The following is a 22,763-nucleotide window of genomic DNA, read 5'->3' as shown; positions in this document are numbered from 1 at the left end:
TATTAGATCTTTTAGTGACGTACTGACAAGTGCCTTGCGTTCCATTCGTATAGCGGATAGAAACCAGTCAGGCTTACTCTTAACGTGCAGTGTGGTCACAGTCAAACATTAATTAGTCATGAAAAGATAACTCATTGAGCAATTAACCAATAGGTTTCATATAGATGCTAGAAAAATAGCCATTTGGATTCTTGAAATGTTATAAATTCAAAGTTATAATTCGCTAAAATAACAATTATATAAAAGAACAATATTAATTTATCAAATTTCGATCGAAAATAAAAGTTGTACCATATTTATTTGTTTGTGGATAGCTTGCTTTAAGCCTAATTCAAGATGATCGTACAACGTTACATAAGTTAACTTTTAGGTACAAATCTCTATTTGTATTAATAGTTCTATAATTATTCTATATGTATTAATGACTTTGTTCGATCATCCAAACCTAGTCTAGAATCTAATCCATCTAAAGTGCTTCGTCTTCGGGCGGTTATAGTTTAAAAGGGAACTTACTAATAAAATAGTATCTGTAAAATGTCTGTAATCAAAGACACGTCTCGAGAACGCAGCGCTTTCCGGTGCACTGGGGCTTGGCGCACGTGGTGGCATACGATGGTGTACTGATGCCTGTTGCAGGTGCCGCCCGCGCCCGCCGCCTACGACGTGTTCACGGAGCTCGACCCGCTCGGCACCGGCCGGAGTAAACCTTACGTTGACAAAAAACTCTTCTTTCAGGAGCTCAAAAACCCACCAAAGAAAGTGCTCAAAGACCTCGTACCGTCGCATACCCTCCTAACGGAGATCATGCCCCCGGAACCGCCGAAACCGGAGGCCTACGGACCGCCCACCACCATGACCTCCCTGTCCCGCCACTCGGGGGGCTCGGTCGCTATCGCTAAGCCGGCCCAACCGAGCTTTTCGTCTAGTTTTTTCACGTCCGACCCGTTCGCGGAGACCGATCCGTTCGACAACACCGACCCGTTCTCGGACACTTTCAAGGACGATCCTTTTACGAGTATGCAGGAGTTCCCGAAGATCAGCTCGTTGCGAACGGAGGACTTGAGGAGCAAGATCAGCAGGGAACTGATGCAGGACAAGCCAGAGCCCAGCTTGGATATAGGGAAGAATGTGTTCAACGGTCCGTTACAAGTGTCGTTGCCTCCGGAGCCGGCGCCCAAGTCGCCGCGACTGGCGCGACAGGTGAGAGATAATCAAAAAAACATGCAATTCATCATCCATTGCCATCACATTGTTAGACCGGTGTTGCGGTAACAGAGCAATAATTAAGTGCAATCTTATTGCTGATTAATTCACGTTTATTTATTTACTTATTCTTCGGTACATAAACAGTTTCATCAGTAACGACGTATATGTACAGTCGCAACGAACAAACTACTAAATTAAAAAGTTCTATAGTCGACGATACAAGTATTCTGTTAACCGTTTGTCTGTAAAGTCTCTATTTCATTAATGTTTGATATCTTATACATTTCAATGTTACGCGTTTCAACCAATAAAGATAATCATATAAAATATAAATCTAGCCAAACTCTAGTACACTCTGAACACGAGGCGTACAAAATCAGCTTCTGCATTCTGTAAAGTTAGAGTGCTGTAACTTAGCTCGTTTCAATGACAACTTCTATATACATAAAGTTCAAATTCTAACAAAGGGACGAAAAGTTGGTGGAGTGTAGAATAATAAAATCGCACCCCAGTACACCTGGGGTCTTATTATGATATGTGCAATTGTGCAGTTCGCCATGTTGCAACTTCAGAGTGTACTAGTTGTTTGGCGCTGACTTTACAACGAATACTTCAAGTATTTACAACCTGGGCAAGCTTTAATCGGTATTTTTCTTTTGGTAAATTTTCTGAAAATGAATCCTAGCCAGATCGATTTATCACCCCTGAAACTAATACTAATACCCTGCATACAAGAATTGCTCGTATAAAGATATATGAACGCTGTCCAAACTTCCTTCCCAGAACACAGACACGAGCACAATAAGGCAACGCCCTCAACCCCTATCCAAGCTGAACCCCGAGAACTCTTCGCCGCCGCCCCCATTACCCCCCAAGAAGGTTAGCGACGTGACCATGATGCCCCCGCCACGGCCGCCGCATGATCACGAGGAAACTGAAGGCTCGGAGACCCCACCGCTTCCTAAGCCTGCAAGGAAGAAGGAACCGCTAGTGAGTTTTTATTTAATTACTAATAATATTTTTTTCAAGTTAAACAGAAGTTATACTTAATTGTATTTATTTATTTTGCTATCATCCGCAACTAGTCAAGATATGAGGATGCTTCGGTTTCGGGGTGAAACGTACGTATAGAGTATTTTGTCGGATCTGGGTGACGTTGTCGCATGGGTTCGTCGGCGTTTCGCGGATAGCAAAATAAATAAATCATTATATAATCATGAAGAACTTTCGCAAAGTAACGCCTGCTTCTATCCAATATTTAGAAGTTTTACTTTCAAATCATTAGTTTACTTGCATCCACCATCTTACTCAAGTCAAGCGTGTAACTAATTACAAACTTGACTTGAGGAGTCAAGAGAAGAGAGACATTTTATTTAATGTGTATTCTTCGGGGTTGAGGTCTCGCCCTAAGGGTTGGGTATGTCAATTCCGAGGGTCTGTGCGGACTGCGACGTCGTCGCTATCCTACGCAGGGGCGGTGTCGCTTCCGGTATTTGCATCGTCGCATTCGTCGCCATCCATGTCGCCGTAAGTGCCTGCGCTTGCAGGCTCCGCCACATGGAGGAAACGTCATTTTTAGTTATTAAATTAATTTTCTACTCTTGACTAGTTATATATTTAAAGAGAGAAGTTTAATCTTTATTAGCTATAATATCTATTGCGTGCCATTGCTAAGGATTTGGATAAAATAAAATCTTGAATTTAAGACACTGTTTATTGAACAAACGAGATACAATTAAGAAATATAGTTAATCACGTGCTAAGCGGACTGTGGAACCGAACCGTTGCGTTAAGAGACCAACGAATGACTAAAGTTAAAATATATTGACCAACGCACTGAAATATCGTTTGGTTGGCATAAGCATTAGGGCTGCCACAGTTTCCCATTTTATTTCATGTGTATTTCAGGCGGATCGCAGTATGAAGCCCCGCCAGTCGTCGCTAGCCACCACCAGCAGCGAGGACGAGTACCTCACCCCCGCCCCGCCTCCCCTGCCCACCGCCAAACGGTTCGACATCACCCTCTGCCAACTGCTCACGCTCACTATGGACGAACTCGCCGCCAGGTAAGGAAGTTAATGCCCCATTAGAGCTTTAAGTTAGGTTGCGTCGTTTTAAATAACATGTCACATTCAAGCGTCGTCGCAGGTGACGTTTCAACGAACGACAGACTACTATTTGTTTATATGATCCATATTTTTTAGACTTCGGGTACCTGCAGCCACGCTGTCATCGATGACCCTACCACAACTAACCAGTTACCTCAGAAACTACGTGGCAACAGAAAACGAGAAAGCGGTAAGTTATACCAATGTAGTATTGTACCATACATGTAAAATAGCGAAAGTAAGTCTGTCTGTCTGTTATCTTTTCACGGCCAAAGTACTCAACCGATTTGGATGAAATAATTGGTATAGAGATAAATTTGACCTTGGAGCTGAACATATGCTACTTTTATCTCGGAAAAGACCAAAGTTGCACGTGGAATTTGTAAATAACATAATTTCACGCGTAGTTTTGAGCAGTGGGCGTCCATTAGTCTTATCATAAGCGGTTACAGATTATGTTTGTCGCCGAGAGCTTATAGTTTATTGGTTGCTTGCATAACTGTGTTAGCCAATGAGGTGAAGTTGAATAAATCAGAACAAAGGTTGACTTAGTCCGTTAGTATGCTAAATAATTCTAAAACTGTTTATCATTCCTTCTTTTAGCATGTACACGTGGATCCAACGTTACGACCAGAGAAAAAAATTACCCCCATAACACCGACGCCTAAATTATCAGAGAAACCACTCTCAGTAGCGCCAATAACCACAGAGTTTAAACCTCAGTTTGAAGATAACTTCGCTCCAACAGAAAACACTGACACTTTTGTGGCGAATTTCGACGATTTTGATAAAAAGGCAAACTCCTCCTACGACAAATACGCAGCTTTCCGAGAAATACAAGACCAGGAATTGAAAGCTAAATCACTATTAGACCCTATAGAAACGGACACTAAACTCGAAGACGATAATGAGTTAACCATAATTGAGAATCTAATTAAAACTGAAGAACAAAAGATAGAAGAGCGAAAAGAATTAGACAAAAGCCCGTTGAAAAGCTTAGACGAATTGACGATAGATTCCTTCAATATGTTCAGGAATTCAGTCAGCCCTAAACCGATAGACGCAAAAATCGAAGACATAAAGACTGTTATGAAGAATTTACAAATAGAAAGGGCGAGACGAAGCGTATCGCCGCGCGATAATGGCGTCACTGAGACAAAATCAGAAGACTCAAATGATAAATATGCTGCATTACGTGAAATCACTATAACGGAGCCCCCTCAAGAAGAGTTTGAATCGATACCACCCGAAGTGCCGAAAGAACGAAAGAAATCGGACGAGAAATCTGATGGTTTTGACAATTCGGATTTCTTTGATTGTATCGACAACAGTTCGCTCTCTTTCAATGTCGAAGACGCATTCAGAAAAAGTCCAGGTGTAAAAGAAAAAGAAGAGGAGAAAAAGGTTGAGGAGATAAAAGAGATACCGGTAGAAATTATTCCAGCGCGAGATTTGCAGCCTCCGATGCGGCTATCTGCGGGATCCATAAGCGATGTGCCTAGTGGATCATCTCCTGACACTAAAGGTGAGTTTGATTGCTTGAAGTTGCCATTAAATCATAGACCTCAAATAAACAATTAGTAGAATAAATCATGAAAAATGTTGCTATTTCAAGATCTAGACCAAACATTTTCCTTTTTTCCAAACAAACTAAGCGTATAGTACTTGTTGAGCTTACTGTACCGTGGGAGACTAACTTTCCAAAGGACCACAGTCTAAAAGTGAAAAAATATTATAAACTAACTAAAAATGGCTAAATAGTCAGTCTTTACGCCGTAGAAGTAGGTGCGAGAGGATTACCAGTAAAATCTCTCCATAACTTGCTTAAAGACCTTGGTCTCTTTAGAAGTTCTATATTAGAACTAGTATCCAAAGCTGCTCTAATAGTATCTTACCAAATTTGGCTAGGCAGGGAGAACAACAGGAGCGGAGGAAGGGAGTGTTGATCGATCGTCAAGGAATTCCTTCCTAAATCCTGTAGTCACAAGTTCAGGACTCTGCTCGGAGTTTTTCTCTCTACCACGCGATGGACCCGGCACCCGCACGGTGAATCCATAATACGGTCTCATAATATGAGTTTTTATAATACACCTATTTTATATATTTTAGGTCCAGTGCTTGCCGTGGGCGGGCTGACTAGACTCGGCTGGACCGAAGGCTGGTCGTCCGATTCAAGAGAATCGGAACCGCGTCAGAGACGTCGACGCACGCACAATAGGGGACCTTCTGGTTAGTGTTAGTTTATGTACGAAGAAACGGAGTAGGTATATCCATATTCAGAAAGCTGACTTAAGTTTCTTTTTAATTCAGTACAAACATCGTCATCGTCTCGAGACGTGTCACCGTGGGATGAGGAGCCACCAATCGCAAGGCTGGCGCGACCTCCTTCACACCGAGATCGCGACTCAAGGTAATTTTCCGTGGAGGTATTAAGGCTTACTTACTTAATTTAGTTAACCTTAATACAGCAAAAACTATGACAATTTTGTTTGTGATATTCTACAAAACTCTCATTGGTTACAGACACAATTCATCGGGCTCTAGAGAATGTCTCGACTCGGGCAGTGGAAGAGAGAAGGAGAAAATTAGAGACAAACGTGGCAGTCGAGATAGAGATTTAAACAGAGACGGAAGGGAGTCGGCTAGAGACAGAAGAGACTCCGGCAGCGGTAGAGACAGGCGTGAAGTCAGCAAAGAGCGAGATCACAGGGACCATAGAGAAAGCAGAGACAGGCGGGACCGAAGGCGAGACAGAGACAAAGATACATGGAGTAGAGACAGGAATTATAGTAGAGAAAGAGATTATAGAGATACGAGGAGTAGAGATAGATCAAAGGATTATAGAGACATTGATCGCCATAGAAAACCACGGCATTCTTACGACGAAGAAGAGTGAGTTAATATTACGTTTACCACAGTTTTAATAAATTCTTTTTTCGAGACTGTAAGAATTCGTGACTTTATGGTTACCAGCCTAGGTATAACGGCCCGCTACAGTGCTCTATATTTGGGAAAGGAGATTCAAAGTTTATCCTGGGTGATAATGTTTGACACTGTAACAAACATTAATGATATTGACCGGGACGAGCTCTCCGATGCACGGTGGTGGGACATCGTTAATTTCCCAACTGTTATTAAATATCTTAATATTTCATAGAACAGCCCTGGGCCTGTAGCCAAGTGGCACGTCGAATCTCTTTCCACGATCGCAAACGCTTGAAAATTCAAAAATGTATAGGAATGACATTTGCTATCGACAGTTCACGGATGACAGATACGATGGAAAACTAGATCGTTTTCGATCGTATCTGTCATTCCCATACATTTTTCTAGTTTCCGAAGCGTTAGCGTTTGTAGAAAGACAATCGACATGCCACTTGGCTACAGCCGCAGGACGCACCTATGAACCTCGATTCGAAACGGCGTAGACCACTGGTCAAGTCAGTTACTCTTCACTTACTGGTAAAGTGCAATATAATCATTTTTCTTGTATCACAATTAAAAAATAGGGATGATGACAGTTTTTAAATTGTATATAAATTAAAAGTATGCTAATAGTAAAGCAATTTTTCAAAAGTAACAGGGTATCTGCGATCATTACTTTCGGAGCTACAGGGATTTAAAGGGTCAGACTTGCGGCGCTGCCGCGGATCCCTAAAAAACGCCCCATACAAAATGGCACGAACTAATGACGTCGTATTTAATGTAATGATCGTTAGATATATATGTGCATTCAAACAAAATTACTAATATCTTTGTTATTTGTGCGTTTATGTTTATAGTTCTTATATTAAAAAATCTCACATTTAATGTAAGGAAGCTAAAACTGTATGAATTTTCATCTAATTACGATAAAAAAAAAATAATAGATTTTGAAATTTTACAATCTCATTTATTTTGCAAATATCCAGACAATTTATGTATAAATTAGTTAACATTGACCTTTTTTACCCGAATGTATCATAAAAATCAATATATTCAAACCTAGTCATCATCCCCATTGTTCATTCAATGATCGCAATTCGTCCTGCTATTAAAAATTTCAATTTTAAATCTAGTATTAAAAGGAATATATTGATAGTTACAGTGACGGCTGTGGGTCGGGCCGGTCGTCCCCGCGCGAGCGATGGCCCGACCAGCGGTGGAGGAGAGACGGTGAGATTCATTTATCGTTTTCCAAAATTTTGTGCACTTTTGATTGTCAAAATTCAAAATTCAAAACACCCGTAATTACAGTTTAAACATTTTATGCATGAAAAGCGAACACGAACGATTTCGTCCACCATTAAACCTTTGGAACCATATCGCAAAATCTGTTCTTAGCTAACGTCTACTAAATATAACCTACCCCCATATAGGTACCCTCAACAACTTGCTGTTTTCGATATTTCGTGATGTGGTACCTTTCACTTTAAAGATATACCTATTTCTCAGACTAATTACATAAGGACTGTATCTCACTCAAATCCACAAACAAATTAGTTTGTAATTTTTCGTGAAAAACGAGCTTAGTAATATGTCTTATAGTTTGTTGTGAGGTCCTGTAATCTTTGCAACCTCTCAGTAAATCAAGCAAGTCTAACAATAACAAATTGGTTTAAAAGTTTAACTTTACTGACACCGAAGAATTAGTCAATGCAAATATGAAATAACTAAAATATGCACACCTATCTAACGTCTCTGCTTACTGTTTTACTTTACTTTTCTTTTTTCTAATGTATTTTTAAGTCCTAGTCCAACAGAAAACATAAGAAAATCCTACCTACCTGGTCTCCACGATACAGATCAATCTAGTGGGGAGACCACAGGCAATCAAATACTTGGTTTTTGTATCTGTTTTTGGTTAATAAAAATTTATTTATTTATTTATTATTTAGTAAACTAAAAGTTGTTGACCGTTTTTAGACCAATCAACTACACTAAAAGGCATTTTTACGGATCTCTTTAATCGACGAAACTAAGAAACATCGATACTATAGAGACAGTTTTTATAATCGCATTAGATCGATGATCATATAGTTTGACAGAAAAGTAACAACGAGGCAGGTCTTTATGTAATTAGTCTGAGACCTATTTAGGTTTATTTTCGTTAGACCGACTCGAATATAGACTTTAACTTATGGAAGTCTTGCAAAGATTTCAGAAAATAATGCATTAAATGTTAGGCCAGAGATTTGACATTTTCCGTATTACTAATATAATAAGGCTGAAGAGTTTGTTTGTTTGATTGATTGATTGAACGCGCTAATCTCAGGAACTACTGGACTGATTTAAAAAAATCTTTCAGTGTTAGCCCATTTATCGAGGAAGGCTATATATTATCCCCGATTTCCTACGGGAACGGGAACCACACGGGTGAAATCGCGCGGCGTCAGCTAGTCTTCTATATTGTTATAATGAATAATGTAAATTATTTGCTTAATGAGATAGATAATTGCTAATCATAGTAAACAAATGTTTTTAATATTCCAGATAGAAATTACGGATCTCTCGGATGGAGGGAAACTAGGCGAAGAAACGAACTGAGGCAAGGCGAGGATCCGAACGAAAGGAGGTACACTTATATTATATCACAAATATTGGATATTATAATATTGTTGGATATTATAATATTTATAATCTAACCAATCAACTTTTTACAAACATAATGAAGTTAACAGTTATTACACAAATTCTTTGTTAGATTGAGTTTACTTTTATAACAAGATCCCTAACGCAGCTTTAGATCTAAGGTTAGCTTAAGGCTTAAGTTTAAATTAAACAGTACCAAATAAAAAAAATCGTATGTCGAGATAACTGATATGATTGATGAATTTCTAAATGGCAAATATACAATCAGATTTAGTTTACTCTGCGTACAAGATGTATTAAAAATTATTTGGAAAATACTATTTTTGCCTCCCAAGAAAGTGGAAAAGTAAGTGTAAATTAATATGAATTCGTTTAATTCCAGACATCTTTCTAAACATATTTGAATCAGATAAATCTTTGTTATATATAAATCAGAGAATTCTTAGTAAACATATATGAAACTAGCGGACGCCCGTGGCTAAGTCCGCCCTTAGACCTCCTTAATCCGGTTCTCTTGCATAATCCGTTCTTAACGGACGTCTACTAATTGTAAACTACCTCCCTGCCAAATTTCATCTCTATGCGTCAAGTGGTTTTCTAGATTTCGTGATGAGTGACCTTTCGCATTTATATAGTAAGATAGAGAAACCTTTGTAAACAGATATGGATCAACACTCGGTTGGCCGGGGCGACGGTCCGCAACGGTCGCATCACGACGGGAAGCTGAAAGAGAGTTAAGAGAATCCCGGGATTCTCGCGAGGCGCGAGATTCTGGCCGGGACTCGGGGAGAGACTCCCGCGATCCACGAGACTCGGGCCGCGATTCCCGAGACGCGCGGGACTCAGGACGAGAATCCGGAAGGGATTCCCGCGATCCGCGAGATTCGGGGCGGGATTCGGGACGCGATTCCCGGGACCCGCGTGATAGCATCCGCGATTCCCGGGACGCGAGGCGGAGGCGGAGGGAGGAGCCGAGGACGAGGCCGCGGGATTATCGGTTCTCAAACGACTTCTCTCCTCGAGAGAGGGAACACACGTCTCCCTTCGATAACGACTTTCAAGATTCTCCCTCTTTGAACGTGAAGAAACGAGCGCCATACTCCACTTTGGACGGAACCAGGTAAATAATTAATAATGTTAGTAAATTGCAACTATAACATATACAGGGTGCTCGGGAGTTTTTCCCATAACTTCAAGACAAGTCCACTTAAAGTAGCCGAACTGCATAACTAATTTTTTTTAACTAGTTAAAAAAATCTATCCATGCAACACACGCCTTTATCTTGCATTTTAAAATACATAATCTTAGTGGTAAGACTGTCGATATCGACGAGATATTGCAAGTGGCACTCCGCACTTCACTAGTAAGCTACTTCATGATATTTATCAATGAATAAGTGTGGCCAGGTCGTGATAAGGATAGTTAGGAAACTTTTGTAAGTTACAAAAGAAATATTTTTTACTCCGAAAATATTCATTTCAGAACACATGTTCATTAAATATATGTTTTAATTCTTTTTCCTTAAAGAACAACCCTAGAGTTATGGGAAATATTCCCGAGCACCATGTATTGTCAATGGTATTAGTCTATAGATATTATAGGTTTTGTTAAAAATAAACTTTTTTGTCTCTGCAAGTCTTTGTCTATTAAGTAAGTCAGAAGCTTTTTTTTCGGGAAACTGTAGCCTTATTTGTGCGTGCCGAAACACTGACATGTTTCTTCATCAGCAGATTTCCATATAAATTCATACAAAGTTCAGATAAATGATATTCCGTTTTTTTATTCTCGTTGATGTAATTTTTGCCTACAACAAATTTTATTAGAGTTTGAACTTTATTTCTAAAATATCACTAACAACGTAGTTCCCAAGAAATGAGTGATGTCACATCGCCGTAACCTTACAGAATGCAGTGGCTGATACTTATATTACTTAAAGTAGTTGAGGTACCAGGCACTACAATAGTGTTATGAGTGGCACAGATTTAAATAAACGTTTTTTTCTTTATTTCTGATATTTATCTCATATCTGTTACTGATCTATCATATTATTGATTTGGACAAAATACCTTCCGAAGACCTTAGTGTAGCTTCTAAACTTCAACTTTACTATTCTTACCTCCTATATAGATTCGTGTTTGAAACGGAGGACACAACAGCGTCCCCCCTATCGGGGAGTTCGGCGAGAGCGCGCGACGGGGACTCTCCTGCGACACGATTCCGATTCGACTCCGATTCGTTGTCGCCCCGGTCTATGTTCGAGGACGACTTCACCACAATCTCTACCCCTAGAGGGCGAACGGCGTCGATCGCGGAGGAGGAGGAGGGTGACCTGCCCCCTTTAAGGGCGAAACCCCAAAACGCTCCCGTGCATATTAAAAAGTCGGACTCTGTGAACATTTTCTCTAGGGAAGCCGATCCTTTTGAGGGTGATGCGTTTTTCGCTTGCACGGGATCTGACCGCGTCGCTCGGAGAGAGAACTGGCCGGGGGATTTTCAAGGGTTTGATAATACATGAACTGTTAAAGTCCGTTTCGTCTTGTAATGTCATTTGGGAATTTTCTATATTACCTAATACGGATAACGACGTTTTTTTAGAGTCGTTTAGGAGATTTCGCGTTCCGGGACCTGTAATGTTACCGTCGGATAAGTTACGTTGCGTCCGAACTGATAATTCGGGTATTTTATACTGTATTTCCTGTCATTATACGCTTTATATTAGCTTCACTTGTAAAAGAATGAAATCATAATTTGACCCACTTCCCGGTCTTCGTGTAGGATGAAATTTTGCACACGCTCTGAGTTCTGATGACAATACGTGACTAGCTAAGAAACATTATTACAAATCCAATATGGCGGCCTTCCCAAAGTGGCGGTCTGGCTGTTTGAAAACCACCCCCATGATATGGATATCAAATGAAAAGGTTTGCTGTCAGGAATACGAAAAAAATAGTTACGTGAATTTTTAGTGTGTGCTAAAGCGTGTTTTTTTGTTTTTTTAACTATTTAAAGTTGTTTATATTTCTATATACGGTGGGTATAGACGTTTATTTGTATGTGTCTGCCTTGGGCGCCTAAAATCAATTGATTTCAATTCCTTAAAAAATCGAATGATGTATCGAATAATCAAATATTAAATATGACAAATTATTTTTTAGTTGATAAAATGACGAATTCGTTTTATAGTTATAATATAAATTATTTTGAGTGTGTTAAATGGAATCTCAAAGTAGACCTTTATATGTTTTAAAAGGAAGTCGTTGTACCTTCCATCCTTAAAAAAAATGGGAGAATCTGGATATAAGAATGCAGGAAACTCGTAATTTGTAACTTAGAGATTTGGATGTCGAAAGAGACCTCCCCGTCAAAGTAAGTGTATCAATAACACTTGTTTTGTTTGACGGACAAATTATTTGTTGATGTAAATAAACTAATCGACAAATCGTATAGGTCGCTTTCAGAAATGATTGGATCTGAAGTCATTTAGATATGTTATTTGTTTTTTGGTTTCCGAAGTTGCGGTGTAAAAAAAGATTGGTTAACTTTATCCTTCTTGAACACCGAATTACCATTTTTGGAATTACCACTATCATTACTTTTTTTTTGTTAGGTTATATTTATTTGTTGACTCTTTATCTGTAGGCCTAAAATACGCGAGACTATTTCGAGACGATTAGGAAGACAAATGTCGGCGACAGAATACATTACAAACAAAAAGTCGAGTACTGTTAGCAAAAGAGCCTTACCTAAGATATCTTGAAAATACGGCTTGTTTCACTTTGAATTATTTGACTTCCCGGGAACCTGGGTTTTAAAAATATACACATATATCGGTTCAGACGCAACTTAATATACCTAGTTTTATAAGGAATGAATGTCCAATGAAATTCAATCACACCGATTGAAATATATTTGTACGAATGAAGTCAAATTATAATAATATAATTTTGAAAAAAAAAAAACGCTTGTTAAAATAATTTATTTATTGTTTTTACCATGATAATCGTAATATAATGTATAGTTGTTTTGTCGTGTATAATTAGGTATACTCGTAATATGTTATCTAATGCCTACAAAATACTCGCTATGTTGTATGTAGTTTTTCTTTTATATGAATTTGCGTGTACGTCTGTTTTCTTTACGCCTAGTTATTAATTTTGCCATTAAATTATGAACCTTAATTAAAGAAGACTAGGGTATATTTTTAAGGATCTCAGTATATTAAACCATACATTTTAATTCACTAACTACCTTTAAGATTAAGATTTAAGTGATTTATTTATTATGAAATTTATTATTGTAATATATTAAGTTGTATGATTTCAATAGAAGCTGTACAAACTGTGTAGAAATTAAAACTTTTACTTAAGTTATTTGTTAAAATACTAAACTGACTCAAGGAATCGATTAGATTTTGTATGTTAAACTAAATGAGTTTTTTTTTAATTTAGAATGATATGTGAGCGAGCGTGTGGCATAGAAAGCCGTTTATCATTCATCTGTGACAGGTTGATATGTCTTGAAAAATTAACAGTTAGTTTCTGCTGTGCTGGCCTTCCTTTAGTTAAAACACAAATATTTGTTCTAAGTGTTTCTCGTTACGTTATTTTTATTATTTTCTTTTTTGTAATTCTGACATCGATCTCCTATTAAAAAGTAGATGCACAATCAGCGACCAAAAGACGTCCCCACTCAATGAGTGCCAAACACAACTTCTTGGCACTCAATTCAAGTAATCGCATTTGCAAATTCAACCTTGAACTCAATCCTTAAGGTTGAATTTGCTCTGAATTTGGGATTTTATCTAATATTGGACTATATTTAAAGGCCTTTAATTTAATAATTTTCTTTACCAATAATTCTAAAACTGTCAAAGCAAAATTGGCCAGTTTTTAAGTGACATTTCCTACATGATTGTGCGTCCTATTATTATAAGAGGTCAATGATTTCTGATGACTTTATTGTATGCCGTAAGTAATTGTTTCGAATTGTTGTTAATACAAGGGGTCTGTTTTAGAATAGTTATTGTACCTTATCAACTGCTATGTTTTGTACAGTTTCTATATAATATTTTCATAATTTTTGTTATGGGAGTAGTGCAGTGTTTGGCAGACATTTTGTTGCGGCCAATACAAGTATAACTTTAAATTAAAATATAATCTAAGATACGAATTAGAAGCACTCATCCCTGTTATTTAGTGATTTCAGTAAGTGAGTCAGTCAGTCATAAAAGTTACCATACTTTATACAAAGAATATGTATGATTATTTAAATAAAGTATTTAATTTATTATGAAATTCGGCTAAAACTCACGTAGTACAACCTCAAAGTATGCCCGATTAGTTTCGAACCCATACCGGGCCCTTAGTCATGAGCTAGTTGCAATAACGCGCGCGCGCGATGCGCGTTGCAAGAACCAGCTCATGACCTGACTATGGACCTCATATGGATTCGAAATTAGTCGGGCATACTCCGACGTTGTATTTCATCAGTTTTAGCCGTGTTTCATAATAAATTAATTTGAATAACATTCACGATAGTTTAAATTATAAGACAAAATTACCTACTTGTATTACTCACAATTATATTTTCCAACGGTTATTAATTTACGTATTTTTTGTTTAAAATAACTGTGTATTGGAATTTTTTAAATATTCTTTTTTATACTATGATTTAGTTTTTTATTTATTTATGTTTAAATCAATAATTATTTGGATAATTATTGAAGAAAACTATTATATAAAACTCCAAGTAATCTTATATACTATGTATTATACAATATATTATTAGTAAACTATACAACTATAATATATTCTGTACCACAATTATTGATAATACATATTTTTATGGAAGTAAGGTGAATTGGGGTTTCAATTTCATGAACTATGTTATTATTTATTACCTATTTAAAAACAAAATTTTATAATGATTGTTTGTTAGGGTCGACACATATCTACGGGCACAAGCAACTAACTAAACCCTAAGAAATTACAAGGGCTTAGGCGACAATTGATTTTCCACTATATTTCAATGCCAGTAGTTTCAAATAAAATAGTTTGATAGTAACCAATCACCTCGCCAAGACGCCAAGTATGCACCGACCCTAAGAGCGATATGACAGCGTGCCTGTAAATAGTAGTAATTTAAAAATTCTCACTTATTTCACTACACTAAAAGAATAAATGGAGCATTAGAATACTTTATTTCGTGAAATCCATACCATCTACTCGTGTATATATATAAAAGAAGTCATTTATAACTCAAGAACGGCTGGACCCATTTTGCTGAAAATTGGTGGAGAGATAGCTTAGAACCAGGAGACGGACATAGGATACTTAGGGGAGGTAGGGTTTCACGCGGATGAAATCGCGGGCGTCCGCTAGTTAATATTATTATCAAAATCAATTTTTGTAGTAATTTTGACGTCTTTTCGTTTATATATGTAGAAAAAGGCGAAATCTAAAAGGAAGACATTATTTTGTAATACTACATTTATTTTTGGGGCACAAATCATGAATTGTTAAATTATAAATAATTTGTATTTAACTAAATGTTTTTCGTATGCTGGCATATTATAAACTAATGACTGAGTTTTTAATTGATTTATAGTTAAATTAAATATTCGCTTGGTTGTTATCTATATTACTATTATATCTGCGAATAACCGACAACCGAAGGGAAAACGCCCTATAGCCTGGGGCCCTCTTTATGCTTTGTGGGGTACACTTTGAAACCAGAGCATCCCCTATAGCTCTAAAATGTTCAGTAAATGTTTTTTTCCCGGATTTTCACGGACAATAGCTAAAAGAATCATTATTGTATTTATGTCATGAATTAAACTGTATCCATCTGTAAAATCTGAATTGTATGTTTTTTAGTTGTCATAATGTTATTCAATTTATATTTAAAATTTATTATGTATTTCATTAAAATACTATTAGTTAATTATTTTTTAAATAGAAATGTGATGTATGAAATACCAGTCTTAAGTTATAATATATACTCCACTACATATATATTATGTAATTAATTTTTCTCTGTATATAAAATAAACTCAGACCAATTATTGTATAGGACCTGCCTCGCTAGACTTTACTTTTCTGTCAAAGTATATGATCAACGATCTAATGCGATTATAAAAACTGTCTCTATAATATCGATGTTAAATAGTTGTAATCGTGTTCGTCGGTTAAAGAGCTCCGTAAAAATACTTTTTTGTGTAATTGAATTGTGTAAAAAACGGGCATAAACTTCTAGTTTAGTATAAGATATATCAAGCTCGTTTTCTTCAGAAAATGACAGACAATTTTGTTCGTGACTATGAGTGCGATACAGGCCCTTCTATAATTGGTCTGAGAAAATAAATGATAAAATTTTCAATTTTTTTTCTGTGATAAATTTTATTATCTTTAATAACAATGATCACCGGATCTACTTTATGATGTAAAATGTATTTCAATAAAATTATTAAAAACTTAATTTAAATAATACTATGTTTTTGATCACAGATTAAATGACCTCTTCCAAATGTCATAGGCACTTAACTTGAGTCAATGACCGTGCAGGGTGTGGGAGACAGAGGATAGAGACTTAACTTAAGGCGGCCAATCTTCCCGTATTCTGCGGGACCGTCCCGTAATGCTAGATGTAATCCCGCTTTGAAATAATTAGTAAAATAGTCCCGTAAAACGTTGGATGCGTCCCGCATGTCCCCCATTTTCTACCTCACACACATACACAACACCCGCACGCGCGCACCTACCTTCTCTCTTTTTCTCATTAGGCGTAAGAGTGAGAGGCGCGCGCGCAGGTGATATAATTGTTTTGATTTTTGTTTTTATGTAATTTTGTTAGGTAAGTATCTTGAACCGACTAAACTCCATATCTATCCACAAAAAGTCCCGCATTCAATTTTCAGAAAGTTGGCCGCCTTAACTACGAATATTAAATAAATCTTACCTAATATCACTTAAAACTGACCATTTTTACTTTGACAGTTTTAGAATTATTGGTAAAGAAAATTATACCTACCTATATTATTATTATTAATTAATTATACCTATTCAATTAAAACCCAAATTCAGTGAAATTCAACTTTAAGGATGACTTTAAGAAATCTAATATCTATGGTTTAAGGTTGAATTTGTAAATGCGATTACTTGAATTGAGTGCCAAGAAGTTGTGTTTGAGATTCATTGAGTGAGGCTGTTTTTGGTCGCTGATTGTGCATCCACTTTTTAATAGGAGGTCGATGATATCTTCACATAAACACGATTTAATGATTGAACGATTATGAGAGACAGAGAAAAAGTTGGTACGTAAGATAACCTGACAAAAATAACCACGCCCTAAAATGGAAATAAAACTAATTTCTTCCACTAGCAAACAAAGGACCCTTGACGAGTATGTCTGTATGCGGCACAGACTAATAAAAAGTACTTGTGGTGCCTCCAATCCCGGACTTTTTACATTTCAGAGTGCATAACTGCCTAGTGGCAGTTGTCAATGTTTTCATAATTATTGTAACGGTCGCGTAAACGTAAACGCTAATTTATATGGAATTGAAACAGTTGTGCACTAGTGCCACTAGATGGCGCTGTTTCAATTCCTTAGAAATTGAAACAGCGCCATCTAGTGTGTCAAAAAACTTGTTTTATACAAAATATTTAACCAAACAGTAACGGTTGCATAGCCAGGACAAAAATAAATAAAAAACCTGAATTGAGGACTCAACTGGTACTTTTTTACTTTTTAGCAGTCTCTTCATAGTTTATGCACTATGACAAGGTTTCTTATTTTTTATAATAAGAAACCTTGTCATAGTGTAAATTCTCAAAATTATAGTGCAATTATCCGAGTTTAATACTTAAAATATAGGTAGTAAAGTAATGTATTCACAAACCAAAACAAAATATTAAACAAATCATGAAAACGCATGTTTATAAAATTTGACGGGCGTTTTCAGTCTACTAGCCTAACTCTGACTTCATACACATTCCACAAATAATTAAACAAATGTCAGCGGTAGACTTATTTAATTAAAAAATGAAGTCCTATGATTGGCCGTAACTTTAAATATAATATAACAATATTTGTCAGCCTCGTATGTATTTTTGTACATAAAATAAATTATTATTGACATGCAAATTATTATTGACATGCAAAAAATCAATTTGATCTAATGTAACTACTCCCTCGAGCGCAGTATCAAAAGTATTTTATGGTCCATTCCATTTATAGGTTGACCAGAAGTGTGAAAAACTGGATTGGAGGCGCCAAGCACTTTTTATCAGTCTGTACCTTACGACGCTTTATGAAGAAATTAAATACCTTTGCAATAAAGAGTAATTTTTTACCTCTTATCTACAGAAGAATAAAGCTATAGTATAGAAAAATCCTTTATTTTTTCATCTTGGCGTGGCGTATTTTTTTATTTTTCTGGCCATGCTATTCACGTATCTAAATCTGTTGTGTTGTGTAAAATACTTAAAAGTTAATAAAATTGTAACAACGCAATGTTTTTTTTTCTTTATTACTTCCAATTCCATATAGTAAGTAGATTTACATTTGTAATGAGGTCATTACTCGTTATCTTAATGTCAATGGTCTTCTGAAAATATTATCCTATTAGTTAGGTTTGTACTGTAGATGGTTTTACAAAAAAATAGTGCTACAATAAAAGAAAATTATAAAATAAAATATTGGGAATAATACCACCACACCACACCTGAGTCAATGGGGTTGGCCGCTAAAAACTTTTAGCAGATGGCGCTAGCATAGCTTTAACCTGTCAAAGTTGTTTTGAATTCCTGTGTTTATTTCGAGCTTTTTTTTTTCAACAAGTTACTACGATGGACGCTTTAAAACAAACGTATTTGACATGGCGGATATGTGAACTAAAGGCGGAATTGAAAAAACGAGGTGCATCGCTTAAAGGAAAGAAAGCAGATCTTGTTGAAAGGTATAACCTTAAAACTTTTCACTACGAGTTTATTAAAGAAATATGTGATTCCAAGTAGTTATTGTTAGAAATATGCGTTCTGTTTTGACTTATATTTGTTTAAAAATGAATAAAGTGTATGTTAATGTATAAAATGTATGTATGTTAAGGTTTGTTTAAGTACCTATCTAAATTTCATGGTTGTCTAATTTTGTAATATTTTTCTTGCAGATTGGAACTGTATGACCAAAATTTTAATTTTGGGAATACTGCCATTCCAGAAAACGATGATCCTTCAATGCAAGTTCCTGATGCCAACACATATTGGGATATTAATAGTAATACTATGTTGCCACCACTAAATGAATTGCATATAAGGCAATACTTTTGCTTGTGAGTAGTGTATTTTTTTGTACTTACCTAGATATTAATATATTTATGCTTGAAAACCAACAACTAATATTTGCTTAATCTTATTACAGTATTAATAAAAAACTGGATGAAGCTAAAACATTATATGAGTCCAGATACCTCATCTTTGCGAGAGCTTCAAATGTAGGTGACGCCACAATTATTAAAGGAGTCTGTAAAAAAACCATGAAAGCTCTACAGTATGAAGTCCATGTGAAGTTACACCAAAATGGAACTCCACAATAATCTCACTGTGAATATCCTGCAGGAAGTGGTGTTGAGGCAAAGTGCAAGCATGTTGGTGTACTTTTACATGGTATCGCACACATGGTTAGGGACAAGATTATATTGCTACATCAACTGCAGACATTTCATGTCCCTAAAGGGCCCTTTACGGCATCTCCATTAGTAGCTCATAAGTTACCAAAAAAGAAGCCAGCTAAAAAATTTACCCCTTACCCAGTTCAAAATATTTGTAAAGAAAATTACAATACAAAATTTCGTAGCCTTATTTTAAATTTTCCAAATTCGACAATGCCTTTCAAACAGTTGTTTGAACCAGCAAATCCTTACGCTATTGTATGGGATCATGCATATACATCCAAAAATCCAGAAGATGAATTGCTGGAAAAGTTAAATTTGTTACATGTCACCAATTTTACTATTAATAATATTGAAAAAAATACAAGACAAAAAGAATCTTCATTGTGGCATGAAGAGAGAAAATATAGGATTACTGCAAGCAAGTTTTACACAGTTTGCCATTTAAGAGACTCCTCAAAGCCAGGTTTTAGTAAAATAATTTTAAACAAAAGAAATTTCAAATCAAGGGCAACAACTCATGGCATTTTGAATGAGTCAGTTGCATTAAAGGAATATGTAAAAAAGTATGATGTCAAAATTGAACCATGTGGCCTGTTTATAAATAAGGAAAGGCCCTATTTAGGAGCTACTACTGATGGTCTACTAGGTAATGAGACCATCATAGAAATTAAATGCCCATACACTAGTAGGAATAAAATGATTTCACCTGTTACTGTACCCTATCTAGTGTACGATAATATTAATAAAACATTAGTGATAAAAAAGAGTAGTCCATATTACTACCAAATTCAAGGCCAGTTGTATTGCACTGAAAAATTATATTGTAATTTAATTGTGTACACATATAAAGAAATGGTTGTAATTTTTGTTTACAACCATTTCTTTAAATAAATTGGTAAAGTGTTGGTTGGTTAAATAAAGTGTTAAATAAATTGGATAATTTTTATTATAATTATTTTAAAGCTGAGATTTTAAAACAACTATTATATAATGAGTATGATTTAATAAAGAAAAGAAGTCAATAAGGTTTAAGTCTTTTATTTTAATAGTATTTAAGGTAATTTAAAACATACAATTATACTATCTATAAAAGTTCAGTTAAATATGAATGACATATTTCTATAACATTGTTACATAACAGTTAAATTTAACTTTGTTTTATATTACAACTGCCTAATTTGTTCATAAAATTATTATGTGATGACTCTTTCATTATTATTAACAAACAAAGCATTTAACACACCTACTACAGATGCTATACATGTAACTATGCTTTTTTGTTTTTATTTACAATTGATTATTGGCGTTTGTAGAATCTTATAAGTTTTTGTCAAACCAATTAGCCTTTCAATATGTACCCGTTGACTGGCAAGTCTCTGATCCCGCTTTAGAACAACACCAGGCAACTGTGAACAACCTTTCAAAAAAGTTGGTATGTTGATTGTGATATTTTTAGAGGCAAACAAGTCCTGTACATTAAATCCTCTATCAGCCATAATACTGTCACCTTCATCACAAATCTTTATTAATGAGCTGAGTTCAATCATTTGCCTGTCACTAGTAGCTCCACCATACCCATCTGAACAATAAACTAGAAGGCCACCTGGTGTTGATCCAATTAAAAATTTCAAAGTGTTTGTGTTTTTATATGCACTGTATGTGGCTTTCTGTGATATAGGATTACTTGGCTTTGCAATAGGAACCTCTGTTGCATCAATAATTACCCTTGTTTTGCTACTTTCATTTTTAAAAATCTGAGGCATATGATAATCCTCTAAATCACGTTGCGGCCAAATATCAATCATTGACCACATATCATATATAAAATTAACCCATGTAACTATTATATTAGATACTACTGTTTTGCTCACATTAAACATTTTAGCAAGCTCAAAATCAGGTTTATTGCGTCTGAGCTTTATTAACAATATTAAAAACTGTTCCTCCACTGAAAGCCCTATGACTTTGCTCCAATGATAATTCAAATTATTCGCCATTGGTAAAAGAGTACTCAGAACTAGTTGAAATTTAGAATATGATTCTAAGCCAGTATAAAACATGACTGCCTCATCATCAGTTAACAATAATTCGGTAGAAAATATTTTAAGGATCGCACTTGTTTGTACTCCAACTGTTGCCTGTTGTATTGGGGTTTCACGTATGGATTCCTCTGTTACTTCCGTCTCTATGTATACTTCATTGGCAATATTGAGAATGCTGATGTCATTTTCTTGGGTAAGATTACCACTATTTTCAGAGTGTCTCAAGACCTCAAATTTAAATGGTTGAACAGTATCGGTCTGTTGAAAAAGTGATTTTCTAGAGTTACGAGCTAACAACCTTTCCTCTCGACATTTAGCTGCTTCAGATAGACTTTTTGTTGTCCAAGGAAACAGATGGAACAGCAGTTTTTTTCAAATACCGATGCAGATGTACAGTACCCACAATCAAGCAAATCGTGTTTAAAATTACTGAGTTGACATGGATTTTAGGACTGTATTTAAATATTATATCAAGATATACCTGTATAATTACTAATATTTTGATAATCCGTTTCTAGGAAATGAAGTCTACATAACCTAGAATTATTTTCAGGCTTAAAGTTAGGTCGCCTTATGGCTTTTAACCACTTTTTTCTAATTTCTACACCTGCAGGAAATTGGTGGGCGCCGATTTCTTTACATTGGGGCACTTCACATATCTTTGGCATCTTGAAAATAAATATTTTACCAATTATTCTTCACAAAGTATTATTGTTTCGGTGAAAGCTATGCTAGCGCCAATTTGACAGTTGCCAACCCCATTATAAAGTCTTAAACTGGAATGGACCGTGCTGGAATCGAACATAGGACCTGCCTATTAAGAATCACAAAACTACCAACTGTGCCAGAGAGGTCGCCAAAATCGGCGGTTTTATCGCATGCTGGGAAACTCCGTTAATTAACGCGCTTGGGCCTAGTTCAGACTAATTTAGTGTTTTAGTCGAGTACGAACATTTTTTGGATTTACCGCTCAAAAATTGCTCGTACTCGACTAAAATACCAAATTAGTCTGTACAACCTTTAAGGCCTAGTTCGGACTACTTTATTATTTCATTTATAAATATTTTGTGGGTCTGGGTTAGTCTAAGGGCTGCGTACAACATATTTTTTGTCTGTAAAGTCAGATCCACTGTCAGCCCGTCAAATCTATTCGAATCGAATCT

The 22,763-nt window shown here is 36.0% G+C and overlaps 2 protein-coding genes across 13 annotated transcripts in view; both read left to right on the top strand.

Annotated features, from left to right (window-relative positions):
• The window catches only part of LOC112058009 (protein disabled), a 34,074-nt gene extending 17,701 nt beyond the window's left edge, over positions 1–16,373 (top strand). For 10 of the 12 annotated variants that reach the window (XM_024098661.2, XM_052887648.1, XM_052887647.1 and 7 more), the window contains 12 exons: positions 637–1,200; positions 1,990–2,196; positions 3,115–3,272; positions 3,411–3,504; positions 3,918–4,839; positions 5,424–5,543; positions 5,625–5,724; positions 5,838–6,206; positions 7,396–7,469; positions 8,787–8,868; positions 9,547–10,005; positions 11,014–16,373. In XM_024098661.2, coding sequence (XP_023954429.2) covers positions 637–1,200; positions 1,990–2,196; positions 3,115–3,272; positions 3,411–3,504; positions 3,918–4,839; positions 5,424–5,543; positions 5,625–5,724; positions 5,838–6,206; positions 7,396–7,469; positions 8,787–8,868; positions 9,547–10,005; positions 11,014–11,401 — 3,537 coding nt within the window. In that variant the 3' untranslated portion in view covers positions 11,402–16,373. The remainder of the gene's footprint in view (positions 1–636; positions 1,201–1,989; positions 2,197–3,114; positions 3,273–3,410; positions 3,505–3,917; positions 4,840–5,423; positions 5,544–5,624; positions 5,725–5,837; positions 6,207–7,395; positions 7,470–8,786; positions 8,869–9,546; positions 10,006–11,013) is intronic. The other 2 variants (XM_052887649.1, XM_052887654.1) reach the window with 2 other exon arrangements.
• A 2,263-nt stretch (positions 16,374–18,636) lies between these two features.
• LOC128199203 (uncharacterized) lies at positions 18,637–19,704 on the top strand. Its single transcript, XM_052887646.1, has 3 exons — positions 18,637–18,844; positions 19,055–19,216; positions 19,306–19,704. The coding sequence occupies exons 1-3, from the start codon at positions 18,735–18,737 to the stop codon at positions 19,478–19,480; spliced, it is 447 nt and encodes a 148-aa protein (XP_052743606.1). The 5' UTR covers positions 18,637–18,734; the 3' UTR covers positions 19,481–19,704.
• The last annotated feature ends 3,059 nt before the right edge of the window (positions 19,705–22,763 follow it).

Source organism: Bicyclus anynana, chromosome 20 (assembly GCF_947172395.1).
Source record: "Bicyclus anynana chromosome 20, ilBicAnyn1.1, whole genome shotgun sequence".
In the NCBI taxonomy this organism is placed as follows: domain Eukaryota; kingdom Metazoa; phylum Arthropoda; class Insecta; order Lepidoptera; family Nymphalidae; genus Bicyclus; species Bicyclus anynana.
This window is presented reverse-complemented; position numbering and strand designations above follow the sequence as displayed.